The sequence below is a fragment of the Magnolia sinica genome, chromosome 2, assembly GCF_029962835.1.
Source record: "Magnolia sinica isolate HGM2019 chromosome 2, MsV1, whole genome shotgun sequence".
Taxonomy (NCBI): Eukaryota; Viridiplantae; Streptophyta; class Magnoliopsida; order Magnoliales; family Magnoliaceae; genus Magnolia; species Magnolia sinica.
Genome location: NC_080574.1, coordinates 69,748,326 through 69,762,754, shown reverse-complemented (window position 1 = coordinate 69,762,754; position 14,429 = coordinate 69,748,326). Strand labels below are relative to the sequence as shown.

At 41.1% G+C, this 14,429-nt stretch overlaps 1 protein-coding gene across 1 annotated transcript; it reads left to right on the top strand.

Annotated features, from left to right (window-relative positions):
- The first annotated feature begins 393 nt into the window (after nt 1-393).
- LOC131237187 (protein DETOXIFICATION 33-like) lies at nt 394-6,263 on the top strand. The gene is made up of 8 exons (XM_058234858.1): nt 394-711; nt 3,429-3,970; nt 4,222-4,308; nt 4,541-4,597; nt 4,793-5,031; nt 5,229-5,347; nt 5,765-5,920; nt 6,090-6,263. Exons 1-8 carry the CDS (start codon nt 448-450, stop codon nt 6,117-6,119), a joined length of 1,494 nt encoding a protein of 497 aa, XP_058090841.1. The 5' UTR covers nt 394-447; the 3' UTR covers nt 6,120-6,263.
- The last annotated feature ends 8,166 nt before the right edge of the window (nt 6,264-14,429 follow it).

Sequence of the window (14,429 nt, the reverse complement as noted above, 5' to 3'; positions counted from 1 at the left end):
AAAAAAGGTGGACCACACCTTGATGTTTACCTAAAATGAAAGTAATTCCCTATTCATCCACTATATATGCCAAAACAGTACACAAACTCAGACCAACAGCTGTTCGTTGATTTTAATAGTGGATCCCGGTCAATAAATTGACCAGCCTGATTTTCATACCAGATGATCATAAAGATGTGGGCCACCTTTTTCAGAAATCAAATATCATCCACGTAAGATATGATGGTGGGAAAGATACGGGTGTATATGAAAGCTCACGTACACCAAATGCATACAAACGTTTCTGTACAAAAACTCGTTTAACCCACGAGAAGTCCGCCATTGTGCGGACGTCCCACGAGCTTCTCGCTAAGAAAGTGTATATATTATCAGTAACTAAAAAGCTAACCATATATAGTGGCTGTTGTGATTTGTAGTAGCTAGGATTGTAAAAAAGATTGAGAGGAGATGGCCGATCATTCCTTGCATGATCCACTTCTTGATGATGTGGCCGATATTCAAGAGATCACAAGCTGCCGCGTGTTAGTTAAGGAGGTGATCTCAGAGAACAAGAAGCTATGGTACCTGGCGGGGCCCGCAATCTTCACAGCAATTGCCCAGTATTCACTGGGAGCATTCACGCAGGTATTTGCTGGGCATCTCACAACACTCGAGCTGGATGCGGTGTCAACGGAGAACATGGTCATCGCCGGCCTCGCTTTTGGCATCATGGTATGACTCATTTACTTTTGTTTAGGGAATTTAAGTAGTTGAATTTTAACATTTGGGGTGGCGCCGAAATTGAAAACTGGATGGACAGGTTATCAATTCTCCACCTTCCCACTCTCAAAATATTAAACTTGTGAATGTTTAAGCAGCACATTGACTGATCTGATTGAATTCTGATATTTAATTCATGTGGAATTTATTAGAAAAATAAAATAAAAACTAGAAAAGTTGGTGTGTGTGTGTGTGTATTGGGCATTTTTTTCATTTTTTTTAACCATCTAGTGAATTTTCATAGTTGTTTAATAAATAGAAAAATAAGCTTTGAAAACTAATTAATGTAAATTGAATATGAAATTGCAAGGATTGTGTTATGCATCAAATATGGAGATCAGAAGAACTATAAGGTATATCTTGTTGAGACGCCATTGTTGTAAACAGATACTACAGTCTTCCTCTCCTTACACTTTTAGAGAAATTTCGATGATAATTCTAACTTCAGTTGATATGTTTGATGGGGACCTAGTCTAATTTAATAATCTCGATTCAACTAAAACACTGTATGTATGTCACAGTTCTAACATTCCATCCCTTACACGATTTTAGATGTATCATAATTGAGTGAGCTAGGTCCATTGGTACACTCGATCACATTATTCAAATCTTAGGACAATCTAAACCATTGATTAATAAAGCCCACCTTATAGAATACATACAATTAATTGTTGAAAAATTATATTGCTAAATTATAATTTTAAAAAATATTTTAATGAAAAGTGAAAAGAAATTATAAATCACCGCCATTTTCAATATCCAACCTTCAGCGTTGAGTAAAGAAAGGTGAGCTGATAAAACGACTAATGTTCAATAATTAAAAAAATTAAAAATAAAAAATTTGATTTAATGACTTGATAAGTTGAATTTGTGCTGAAAATATCAAAATTCAATTATGAGTGCTGAAAATAAGTTTTAATAAATGACCCTTGAGTGTAATTTTGGTTTAGGATATATTTAAATTAAGAATTATAACTTACACAGTTAAATTCGACCTATATGCTAAGTATAAATATCTTCCATCATTCCATTCTGACAGAGCAACAATGTCCCTATTTCGTTTTTGAAAATGTGTATCCCATATTCATGGGTCTCAAACCATCATCCTCTACCAATGTATCAATATCAAATATCTATTCATCCCTCTTTTCAACTTCTATTTAGGTGATGTTGATTGAATCTAATGGTCGTCCTAGTGCCTGAAAACAGTCACGTGGCCAGTGAAAAGGTGCCGCCTGTGCGTTTCAGATGGGCCATTAATCACTTCTGACATTCCGTATAAAATAGTGATATTTGGACTTTGCATATTACGGACGCATGTCTGTGGCTTATTTTCACTGGGCCACGTGGATTCTTGTTACAGGCAACAGTCTCTCACGTGTGGCAATGGTCCCACTTGTGAAATATTCAATCGGTTCATGATATAAGGACCCCAACATTGCTGATTCCTTGTTCTGAAAAATTAGACACGTCAGATTTTCATGTGGCCACAAATATATAAATAGACAAAACGGTTTAAGAGGAATACGATGAATTGTTCAAATTGAACACACGCGCGTGACCTATCTAATATTTGGATCAGGGTAGATTTTCGAGAAAAAGAAATTATGTTTGTTGAAAACCACCAGCGGCTTCAATCTTTTACACGTGGGAAGTGACTGCCATATAAAACAAAAATAAAAAGATATACCCGCTCGAGTTCTCTGACCAAGAATCATTGGCGTGTTCATGACTTACTTTGGTGGGCCCCATTCTATCAATACGACGGATACGTCCGCGGAAATAATGTCAGGTTGAAAAAGGACGCTTGGGATTACTTTTAACCAAAGATGCGGTTGACCACTGGCTGTAGATTTCCTTGGCCCCAGCAAATGTCATCTCTGGTCGGACGGTTGGGACCATCTGATCACATTCGTTTGTTCAATATGGACGGTTCGTCTTATTTTCCTGACCTTCCATTTCTCCCGCGCACATGTGAGCCACCTAATAAGTGGACTGGTTCATGTTCCCTGTGGAGCCCAGCGGATAAATGTCCCAGATTTCTCACACGTGTGAATATCAGCACGTGTGCTTTGAACAGAACACTCATGTCAGACAGACAGACAGATTGTTCTGTTTTTTTTCTTTTTTAACCAATGATATTTATTATGAATAAACCCTATACAGAAAGCTCAATGAATATAAACCATATCTACCGTCCAATCCAGAGCGTTACGTAGATTGTCCGTCCACCTTCCTCGATGGGCCATATACATACAGAAAGCTCGGTGTTGATGCATCTTGATCAAAGGAACCAAGTGTTTTGTTCGGCCCCTCGTGTCCATGCATGTGGGACTCTCCTTCCTGTAATCTGAACCATCTTAGCGAATGAAATGAATGGTCTTAGCCATCAAGGGGGCCATATTGAATGAATTATTAGGAGCAGATGATGGAGATCATTAGATCCATATCAACGATCCAACGTGGGTGGGTTCCATCACATGAACGATTCAGGTCCCCAAAAGGAGGGGCCCACATGAACTTATAGGGCCGAACAAAAGCTCAATCAAGACCGTTAATCGGCATCAATCATTCCAAGCCACGATGAAACATACCCATTACAAAAAAATTAAAAATAAAAATAAAAAAGAAGTCAATTCCAAAAGATTTTAACGGTTGAGATGATGCAGTTAGGGATGGGAAGTGCACTGGAGACGTTGTGTGGGCAAGCGTTTGGTGCAAAGCAGCTACACATGCTAGGGGTGTACATGCAACGTTCATGGGTCATCTTAAACATAACGTGTGTAGTACTATTGCCAATATACATATGGGCCACACCAATCTTGAGATTTTTCGGTCAGGATGAAGAGATAGCGAAGCTGGCAGGGAAATTCTCCTTGTACATGATACCACAGTTGTTTGCATACGGGTTTAATTTTCCAATACAGAAGTTTTTACAAGCACAGAGCAAGGTGTTGACAATGGCATGGGTATCTGCAGTGGCATTGATCTTCCATCTAGTACTCAGCTGGTTGTTGATAGTTCAATTCAAGTGGGGATTGGTTGGAGCTGCAGTCTCTTTGAATCTATCATGGTGGCTTGTTGTTTTAGGCCAGTTTTTATATATAGCCGTGGGCTATTGCCCTGGTGCCTGGACTGGCTTTAGCTGGGGTGCATTCAAGGACTTGGGTGCTTTTGCTCGCCTCTCTATTGCCTCTGCTATCATGATGTGGTCAGTTCTCTCTCTCTCTCTCTCTCTCTCTCTCTCTCTCTCTCTCTCTCTCTCTCTCTCTCTCTATTATTTCTCCAGCAATATCTGCTCTGGTACTAGTACTACTGGCAGAGGACCATTATATATCGGAGGATGAGAAAGAACTGTTTATTTAGCTGGACAAATAGTTAGTGGGCCACACAATACTCACACGTAGTGTTGTAAATGTACATTAATTTTATTAGTTTGCTAATCTTAATAAATCTATGCAGCCTGGAATTTTGGTATTACATGCTCCTGGTTGTATTGGCGGGTCGCCTCCAGAATCCTGAGATAGCAGTAGCTGCCATATCTATCTGGTAAATTTCAGGCCCTTCATCTTGTTTGCATGCATGTTTTGTTTGTAACTATATATCTTTTTTACATTTTCTTTTTAACCTTGTCTTTAATGGGCCAGGTTGGTTTGGGTCCAAATTCTGATTTGGTTGATCTAGGCTTATTAGAAAATTTTGATTTTGGTGGGCCCAGGGCCAGCACATTGACAGCCCAACATCTAACTTTTTTTTTTTTTTAATGTCTCTACCATGACAGTACCAACCTAAACGGATGGGAGATCATGATCTTTTTAGGATTCAATGCAGCAATCAGGTAATCATACCCCACCATGCAATTATAACTGATTGGGTGGACCAAATTCATCAGAACCATCCAATTATATATATATATATATATATATATATATATATATATATATATATATATATATATATATATATATATATATATACATAAGCTGATATACCATCCGATTGTTTCTAAGGTACTTTTTCTTTCTTGTAATAGTGTGAGGATATCTAATGAACTTGGAGCAGGGAGGCCAAGAGCAGCCAAGTTCTCTATACTAGTTGTAGTGCTGTCTTCAGCGCTGATAGGTGTGTTTTTCCTCGCCCTTGTGTTGGGACTGAGGAATGTATACGCACTCCCGTTCACCAACAGCCCGGTTGTGGCACATGCCGTTTCCAAGCTTGCAGTCATCTTTGCTTTCACACTCCTCCTCAACAGCGTTCAACCCGTTCTAACAGGTAACAATTTAAAATTGTTTTACAAGCCCATTTGATCTTGGCATTGGTGAGCCCATTGGGATTAGTATGACTTACTGAACGCAGGTTCCAAGCACAGCCCAGGGTGGGTTGGACCCATAAGACCAATAGACCATATTGATAGAGTGAACAGCTTTTGATTAGAAATTTCTGTGACATGAGGTTGTTGTTGAATGCAGGTGTTGCTGTAGGGGCAGGATGGCAATGGTTGGTGGCTTATGTTAATATCGGATGCTATTATGTTGTGGGCCTTCCTCTCGGATTCTTGCTAGGTTCTAAGTTGAACATGGGAGTACAGGTATTGCCTTGTCATGGACACTCTAGATCACCACTTTCGCTGCTTAATAATGTTTCTTAAGCCTTACTCTCTCATCTGTCGTGCTGGACTTTCATTGCCTGCCAATCCATCGATAACAGATGGGACCCACTTGGATGTATGGATAAATGGCCTAGACCATCCATCAGGTGGGCCGTGCAACTTTATAAAAATCACATAGTTCTAAAACTCACTGACTCAACTCAAAACTCAGCAGAGTCGAGACTTAACTCAGCGGAGTCATTGCAAAACTCACTCTTGAGCATGACCCCTAATAAAAAAGACTACAAATACTTTTTTTCCTTTTTTTTTTCTTTTTTTTTTTTATTATGAAGAACATCCAAAGCTTTCATCATATTCACATTACTGACAGAAGAAAATTGGGCTTTTGAATACTAGGGAATATGGACAGGGATGGTCAGCGGAGTGGCCCTCCAGACAGCGATCCTCACAGGCATAACGTACTTCACCAACTGGAATAAGGAGGCCATGGCAGCTGAATCAAGGATACAAAAATGGGGTGGCTCTGTGGACCCACCAGTGAATGGCCACAAGGTTGTAGTATTTCTAACTCTTTTCCATGGACAACTTTCAAAATTCAATCTACTTTCTGATTTCCAAACTTATTTAAATAGAAACTAGATTTACCCAAGTGAGAAAATCTCACTTGGAAAATGCTTTAAGATTGTTTATCTAATCTACATTCTTCATTTGTGGATGGCAGGCTTCCAATCACAAAGAGGTCCCAGTTTAAGCTTGTTTGATTGGCGAAAATCTCCTCCTAAATTAAGAAAATTGTGCGTGAGCGAGCAGCTGATTCATGTAAAATGCGGTCGCTATGATGAGAGGGTTTTTTTTTTTTTTTTAATCAAATTCAACATCTTGAGATTGCTCGACAGATGAAGATTGCAGTTTTATAAATTCAAATAAACCTGTACTGGAAGGGTTTTTTCAGGATGTTGAAATAAGCTATAAAAAGGGTTTCACGACAGCCAATTTGTGTTATGGAAATGGAAGGGAAAATGCTTTATAACACCAACTTGAGACTAACAAACGGCATTATGACTTATAATGCAACATGGTCAATTCTTTTTAAGGTAGTGGGCCCACAAAATGAGTTAAGATGAGCCTGACCTTGACCCGATCATTAAGCACTACACTCTCGAGCAACCTTGAATTGAAAGGTCATATCATAAATGGGGCTTCTGATAGAAGAAATTTATTATTTGGCTTAACCCAGGCGTCCGTTAAAAGCTGAGAGCCAAGACCCCTACTTGATAACCCGTGCCACAAATGGCCCATAAAAAAGAAGTTAGAATGATCTGTACATATGGCAAAAAAAGACAGCACATTAAGGGTTCAATATTGATTTGTACATATGACATAAACAGGTGGGTCCTAATTATTTTAAATTAAGCAAAAAAAACAAAAAAAAAAAAAAAAAAAAGTGGAGTCCTAGTCATTTAAAATTCCATTGGGTTCAATGTAGATAGTAAATAGCCATCAAATCATATTGATGTTTAATTTGAGGAAATATATAAGCGTGTGTACATAGGTTGCGTGCATAGCATAGAGGTCAGAGGACAACAAATCAATTGGAACCATCCACCCACCCAGTGGCTCCTATAATGGATGGTTCCTTTTCTTTTATAAAAATAAAAACCGCGTGATGCTTACCAATTAGTTAATTATATGTTAAAAGATATCTTAAATCTAGAAAAGTTTGGCTAGTCCAAGAAAGTTCGGCTCAAAGCCTAGCAACAAAGTATATAGGAATTATCTGTGATCCTCGACTCGTCGAAGGTCATGCAGACAGGACATCGACTGCATAAATTTAAGGCGATTTCCGAACTATTCCAAGTCGGTGCGAAAGTACGGTTTCCTAAACTATAAATAGGAGTTCCTATGGCCTTTTTAAAATATGATAAGGCTTTCTAAAGGTATTCCAAAGGTTTCTAAAAGAGTTCTAAGGTTTACAAAGGGTGTAGCAAGGGTGAGATTCGAGGTTGTTCGAATTGGGTAAGTCTTCTCTCTTTGTAATTTATGCTTTCATAGTGGATTTCTGTCGCTTAGTACTGTGGTTTTTTCCCGAAAGGGTTTTCTACGTTAAATCTTTGTGTTCTCTTGTGTTTGTTTGGTGCTCTTGGATTGCTATCCTAGATCCATCTCTGTGTGATTCTGCAAAACAAATCCCAACAAGTGGTATCAGAGCTATCGTTGGGGCACAAATCTGAATCTGCAAGATTAACATCAGTGGGAAGCACTAAGTATGATATTGAGAAGTACTCAAGGAAAATAACTTTGAGTTATGGAAGATTAAGATAATTAGTTCCTTAACCAAGCAAGGTGAAGATGGTGCTCTTGAGGAGTGAAAGTCTACTATGACTGATGATTGGAATACCATTGATAAGAAGGCCTTATCCTCGATCCATTTATTTCTTACGAATGAGGTTCTCTATAATGTTTTGAGGGAGAAAATTACGGCTAGTTTATGGGTGAAATTAGAGGATATCTATGTGAAAAAAATCTTTGAAAATCGCCTACACTTGAAGATACAGTGGTATAACTTCAAGATGGCAGAGGGTGGAGATCTGGAGGCCCACATCAGCAACTTTAATAAATTGGTTTGCAAACTGCAGGATATGGAGGCAGTGATCAAAGATGAAGAACAAGCATGTATGTTGTTGAATTCTCTTCCGACATCGTATAAGTCATTCAAAGACACAATGTGCATCGCAAAAAAAACCCTGAGTATTAACACCGTTATCTTAGCCCTTTAAGGGATGGCCATGAGAAAGCTAAATGGCGACATGGAGACATCTTCCGATGCACTGATTACGAAAGGCAGGAATTCTGATCAAGGTACAAGATCTTCAGGGTCAAGATCTAAGTACATGGGCAAGGGCAAAGGTAAGTTAAAGAGCTAAAATTGTGGGATGAAATGGCACATGAAGAAGAATTGTACAAATCTTAAATATAAGAGATAAGAATCTGTAGACACTGGAAATCGACGCCCACGTTGATTTGTATTGGTATGTTTTGGTGGTGGGGGTGATTAAGCTGATTTGTGGATGTTGGAGTCGCCACTAGCCAATTAATCTCAGAATCTCACAGTCAGCTAGAATCCGCGGAATACGTAGGGTTGGAGAAATTCGGAGACTCTCCTAACTTAGATTGACTCTTGATCTGCGATCCGAGATTCTGGGTAAGGGACCTTGGTTACAAAGAGGGAAGGTGTTAGGCACCCTCTCACCCGTACAAATGTACGGTCTCTACTTAGCGTGGTACGGAAACCTCAAGGGATGAATGATATGGTCAAATTAGGACTAGGCACACGTGGATTTCTGATATGAAAAGATCCGAGATTTCAGTAAACCACAGAGCATACGTTAAGGAATGTTTCTCGAAAGCAGATGTAATGATGCTTATGCCAAAAGGTGAAGAAAAATAGACTAGATTACTAGGAATTTCTGATGTGACAAGATCCGACATACGGTAAGTCACAGAGCATATGTTCACTAGAGATCTAGAGAAGCAGGGGGGTTAAGAAGGGAATAAATGTCATGATAAATGCTTGAATGGATCTTTGGCTTGATTCTTGAGTAGGCTAGGACATGGACTGAACCATGATCAAACCGGGCTAGTTGGACGGGTTGGAGAGGTCAAGAGGAAAGGCTAAGGTGGTGGCTTGTAAGGTCAAAACTTTGAAGACTTGGGAGCTCCTTCCCTTTCCTTCACTCTCCTCCTCACTCTCTTTCTCTCTCACTCTCTTAAGCTTTAGAGATGAGAATGGCTTGTTGCTTGTGTTGAAATGAGAAGAGGAGAGGGTTATTTATAGCCTTCTCCAATGGCTCTATGGTAAATAGGGGGTAGGTAAGGGTTAAAAATATGAAATGGAGGCTTGTAATTGGCTAAGGAGAGAGGATTGCCACGTGGCGTGCTCCTATTCGCTCTTGAGGTTGGTAAATTGGTAAATAGTGAAGATGAGGGGGTAAATCCACGGGAAAGTTGACTTTCGGATGCTGGGACAACTGTCCACACGCGGGCCGCGAGCGGTGGTACTCAAAGTACCGCCGGCGGTAGTCCAACTACTGCCCGGGCTTCGCTCGAGTCGGCCCTGCTCGTGTGGTCCACGTGTGGCGTGCCTGTTTCTCTGGTGGTCCTTTTTTTGGATTTTTAGTTTGTCCAGGTGTGTTTCTGGGTTGTCTTGGCTTGAATAGGTCCTAGATTTGGGACTTCTGGCTGGGTTTGGGAAGTTCTAAGGGTTGGATTAGTATTTCGGGTTCGGGTAGGGTTTGGATTAAGGTTTCGGGTTTGGGTATGGTTTGGATTAGGGTTTGAGCTAGGGTTAGGCCAGGTTTAGGGTTTAAGCTGGGTTTAAGGTGAAGGCTTGGGTTAGAGTTAGGTTTAAACTGAGATTAGGGTTTGGTTTAGGATATGATCATGGTTCCCGGATTGTCCTAGCTTTCTCAAGATACTAGCCTAGATGGGGTGTCTACAGATGCCCCTCTTTGGCCAAGGTTGCGAGCAACCGAGCGCCAAAGCGAGTGGACACCCCACCCTTCTGGTCGGAAAAGGGTAGTGATTCGAATCTATTGCCTATCATTGTATTGTTATCAGTCAACTGTTTAGAAAAGAAATGACTTGCACATATCATGAGGGTTGAGGAAAATGTTATGATTATCCCATGCGCATTTGTTGCGGCTTTACGGGTCACCGATCATAACCCTTTCACGTTAGATTGTTAATAGCATTGGAGGGTAAGTCTGAAAAGTAGAGCCTTTGTGCGTTGGTGCGGCTTTACGAGGATTTTCGTACTATTTGGTCTGTCGTTCCTTTGCTACGTAATCACCCTAGGAGTATTCGATCCATTAGATCGTTAAAGTGGTTAGCTGCCCTGCGCGTTGGTGCGGCCTTACGGGGAACTCACCTCGCCGACTTAGACTCTATCAAATTTTGTGAACACCCCGAACTAGGTATGTGCAAGTAATCCTTTGCCATGCAGTCTGCTGATTCTGATACTTTGGTTACAATGGATTGTTGTCACTTTGAGTTTGATTATTCTTTCCAGAGATAGATCCACTCATTTTCACTAGCATTCGTACGACTGTCGAGATATAGAGATCGGGCCAATCGTGCTTGTATCATGTACGGATTCGATCATTGTCCGAGGAAACCGGAAGAGATTGAATCTTATTTAGTTGTTTGCACTGGCCGCAATTGGAGAATATGGAAGATTCCTCAGTGTACCCCCGCGTTACGTCCACATTTTATTTTTATTTTTTCTGAAAACTTTGTTTGAAAGCTATTCCCTTTGGAACTAGACTCCTTGGGGATTTTATTTGAATATATATATATATATATATTGGATTTTTTAAAAAAAATATCCGTTCGATTTCGCGGGTGGGCATCGTCGTTCGGTTTTTATTTGTAGCAAAGTTAGATGGCCTCCACTAAATGGGGTTAATGATTTGGAACATTTTTAGATTTTTGAAAGATTCGGATGGTCGTAACTGTCCAGTTTTTATTCTGGTTAAGGCTAGCCTCCACTAGTAAACTAATGGGGCTTTTGCTTCTATTTACTTATTATTATATATTTTTGATTTTTTTTGGAAGAATCGTTCTCTTTAGAGCTATACTCCCTGGGGATGTTGTTTTTATTTTTACTTTATTATATTTATTTTTTTATTATTATTATATATATATATACACATATATATATATATATATATTTTTTGTTTTTTGCATTTTTATGCATTTTCAGTAATATTGGAGTGCTGTATTCTTGAGATTCTTAATTTCTCGCGACATTTTGAATTTCTCGCTATATTTTGGAATGGAAAAGAGAATCTTTGCTTTTTGATTTTTTTTTAATTTTTTTAGCTTTTGTCCATTGGTCCGAATGAAGGACCGGTCACCACATCGCACCACGTTATCCAATTTTCAGCAATATTGGAGTGGTCGAGTGGTGTATTTTTATTTTTTTATCACAAGGAGCCATGATCGTGACCATTGGTTTTTGTTACCAGATCTAACCGTTGGATCCCGTTGGCTCTTTATTTTTGGGCCATAGGAACAACTAGATTTTTTTTATTACATATTCTGTATGTTAGAGTGGGGTGTGATAAGAAAGGTGCCCCACCTTTTATTTGGAATTTTTTTTATTTTTTTCGAATGATCTGGACCATCGGATGGATGATTTGGGGTCTACTTGAGTGTATGGATGGTGCAGACTTTGATGGTTGGTCATTTTGTGGATGATGGATGGATGGGATTTTTCAAGTGGGCCCCACATCATGATCTTGATGTGACCAGATATATGGATTTATTATGGACATGTGGGTGTGGATGGTGGGCTTTGCAAAATGGGTCTTCCAAAATGGACCTTCGAAATGGGTCTTTTTGAAAATGGGCCTTGGAAAATGGGCCTGGGCCTTACGGGCTTTTTGAAAATGGGCCTTGGAATGGGTCTTTTTGGAAATGGGCCTGGGCTTATGGGCTTTTTGAAAAATGGGCCTTGACATGGGCTTGGGCCTTTTGAAAATGGACCTTTTGGAAAATGGGCCTTGACATGGGCTTGGGCCTTTGGAAATGGCCCTTTTGAAATGGGCCTTTTGGAAAATGGGCTTTTTGAAATGGGCCTTTTTGGAAATGGACCTAGGCCTTATGGACTTTTTGGAAAATGGGCCTTGACATAGGCTTAGGCCTTATGAAATTGGCCTTTTGAAAATGGGCCTTGGAATGGGTCTTTTTGGAAATGGGCCTGGGCCTTATGGGCTCGTACTTTCTCGACTGGAGCCCACTGTCCTTTTATGGTGAGAAGAATACTTACCTATGGACCTTGTTTGTACAGTATGCCACGTCGTGGTAGAAATGAGGCTGGTCCTTCTCGTCAGTCAACTGATCCGTGTCATGTGCCGCGAGAGGGCCGACACCTTTCCGATATAGCCCGACGAGGGGTCAAGACGCATTGGCCTGACTGGTTCCATGATCCGTAGCCATTGTTCTTTAAGGTGTTGGAGCGTACTCCCTTTGCTCACCTATTTCGGGTTCGCCTAAGCAAGACGAATATGTCTCTCTTATCTTCTTTGGCTGAACGATAGCACCTTGAGACCCATACCTTCCAGTTGCCTTTTGGGGAGTGGGGCATCATTCCTTATGATATATACATGCAACTGGGTCTCCGATATGACGGGGGATCTGTTCCTTTCGAGGATGATCTCCCAGTACCTTCCGAGGACGACTGGATGAGACTGTTAGGGATGGTGCCAGATGCCACTGACTTTTCTAGCCATTGATTCAAGTTGCTTTGTCTATCTTTGAACTTTTCCTGACGCATCCCTGAGACTGAAGCCGCGGCTGTGATGAAGGCTCGAGCCTTAATTTTGTACACCATGGGAGCGATGATTTTCTGCCACGAGAATGAGTTTGTGAGTTCCCGTCTGTTATCGCTCGTGGCAGATATCACCTTTCCCACGCCGTACAACTAGAATGTGGCCCTCCTAGCCCATTTGTATGAAGGGCTGGACAAGGTCAGCCGCTGTATCAGCCGATATTTGACTGGCTTTTATCCAGTCATCGAGGTACTTTCTTGATGTCCTTTCTGCACTATTCTCTCTGTGAATGGCCTGGTGCACCCTTTCTAATTATGGTTTTGTGCAGGTCTGCTTTTTTAATCACTTTCCTCATCTAGCGCCCACCTTGATCGATCATTCGCCTCCCTTTCCTCGTATGATGTTGTGGTATAAGGATAACCGCAGCCACACGCGCCTATTTTCTGATCTCGCCTGGAGGTCGAACATCGATGCCCTTGTCTCTGATGATGTGAGTGATTTGTCTTGCCTTCTATTGCCCATGCGTTACTTTCTGTTTATCTTTCCACCCTTGACTTTGCTCTTTTCCTGCAGTTTCACACCAAGTCGTATCTCCGATCGAATGCGGCACTTATTCCTAGAGCTCAGGAGGCCTCTCAGGCCTCGCGGTGGCGTCGTATACTGGAGGACCCTCGCGTGACAAAATGGTATCTTGGAGAGAGGCTTTTTTGGCAGTTGACTGGCAGCCCATTGGTTCCGCTTAGTTCGTCGTCCTGTCCATCTGATTGGCGATCAATGCCTGAGAGAGAGTTGACCGCTGCCCTAGAGGGTTTTGACGCCAGTGCCTTTGTTGACTCGGAGAGAGAGTATAGTTCTTGGTGTGAGCAGTACGGCATTGGTCTGATTCTACAGCCTGGTTATGCTCCAGGTGGTGGCGCCCGCTTTGCTGGAGGAGGGATCTTAGGGCCTCACTTTCGTCGCAAGGATACAGATACCTATCTTCCTGATGACGATTAGTTCATTGTATCATGCAACCATGCTTTATTAACTGTATAACCCTTTGTTTATATGAAACTCTGGTTGCACAATGTTGCTTTTTTGAATTGCTTATTAATTATTTTTGCAACCCCATTTAAGCACTTGGATGCATGTTCCTTGGTCTTGGCCTTCTGTGGAGGACCCTGCCCAAATTTGGCCCGAAAGTGGGCCTCGACGGTAGTCGGACTACCGTCGCTGAATTTTTGCCTTCCCGTTCTACTCTGTCAGCGCTGCATTGATGCGAGAATGTTAGTTCTGATGGCAGTTTTTGGAGTACCGCGGGCGGTAATCGGATCACCGCCTCCGTTCATCTTTTCTTCCAGTGAGTACCCCCCCTTCTCTGTTCATTCCTTCTGCCCCTTTTTGGACATTCTCATCCGTTCCTGGCCATCTGATTGTTCCTTTTGTCTCATCTTCCCTCTTTCTCCTTGTCTCTTCCTCTTTGTCCTTTTTTTGTCTCTTGCTTTTCCTTCCTTTTTGTAGTCATTATGGCCAGCCATGATGATGGGTTTGGTGGATCCATAAATGGTGGAGAGGTTGGCGGTCCCATAAATGGTGAAGAAGATCCATTTATGGATGGATTGATGGAGGTAGGTGGGGGAGTAATGGGCCCTTTTGAAGAGGTGAATGCTATTTATGGCTTGGATTCTTCTTCCATCAATGGTGGATATGAGATTGGATTAGATGGATTAGATGGATTTGATGGGCTTATA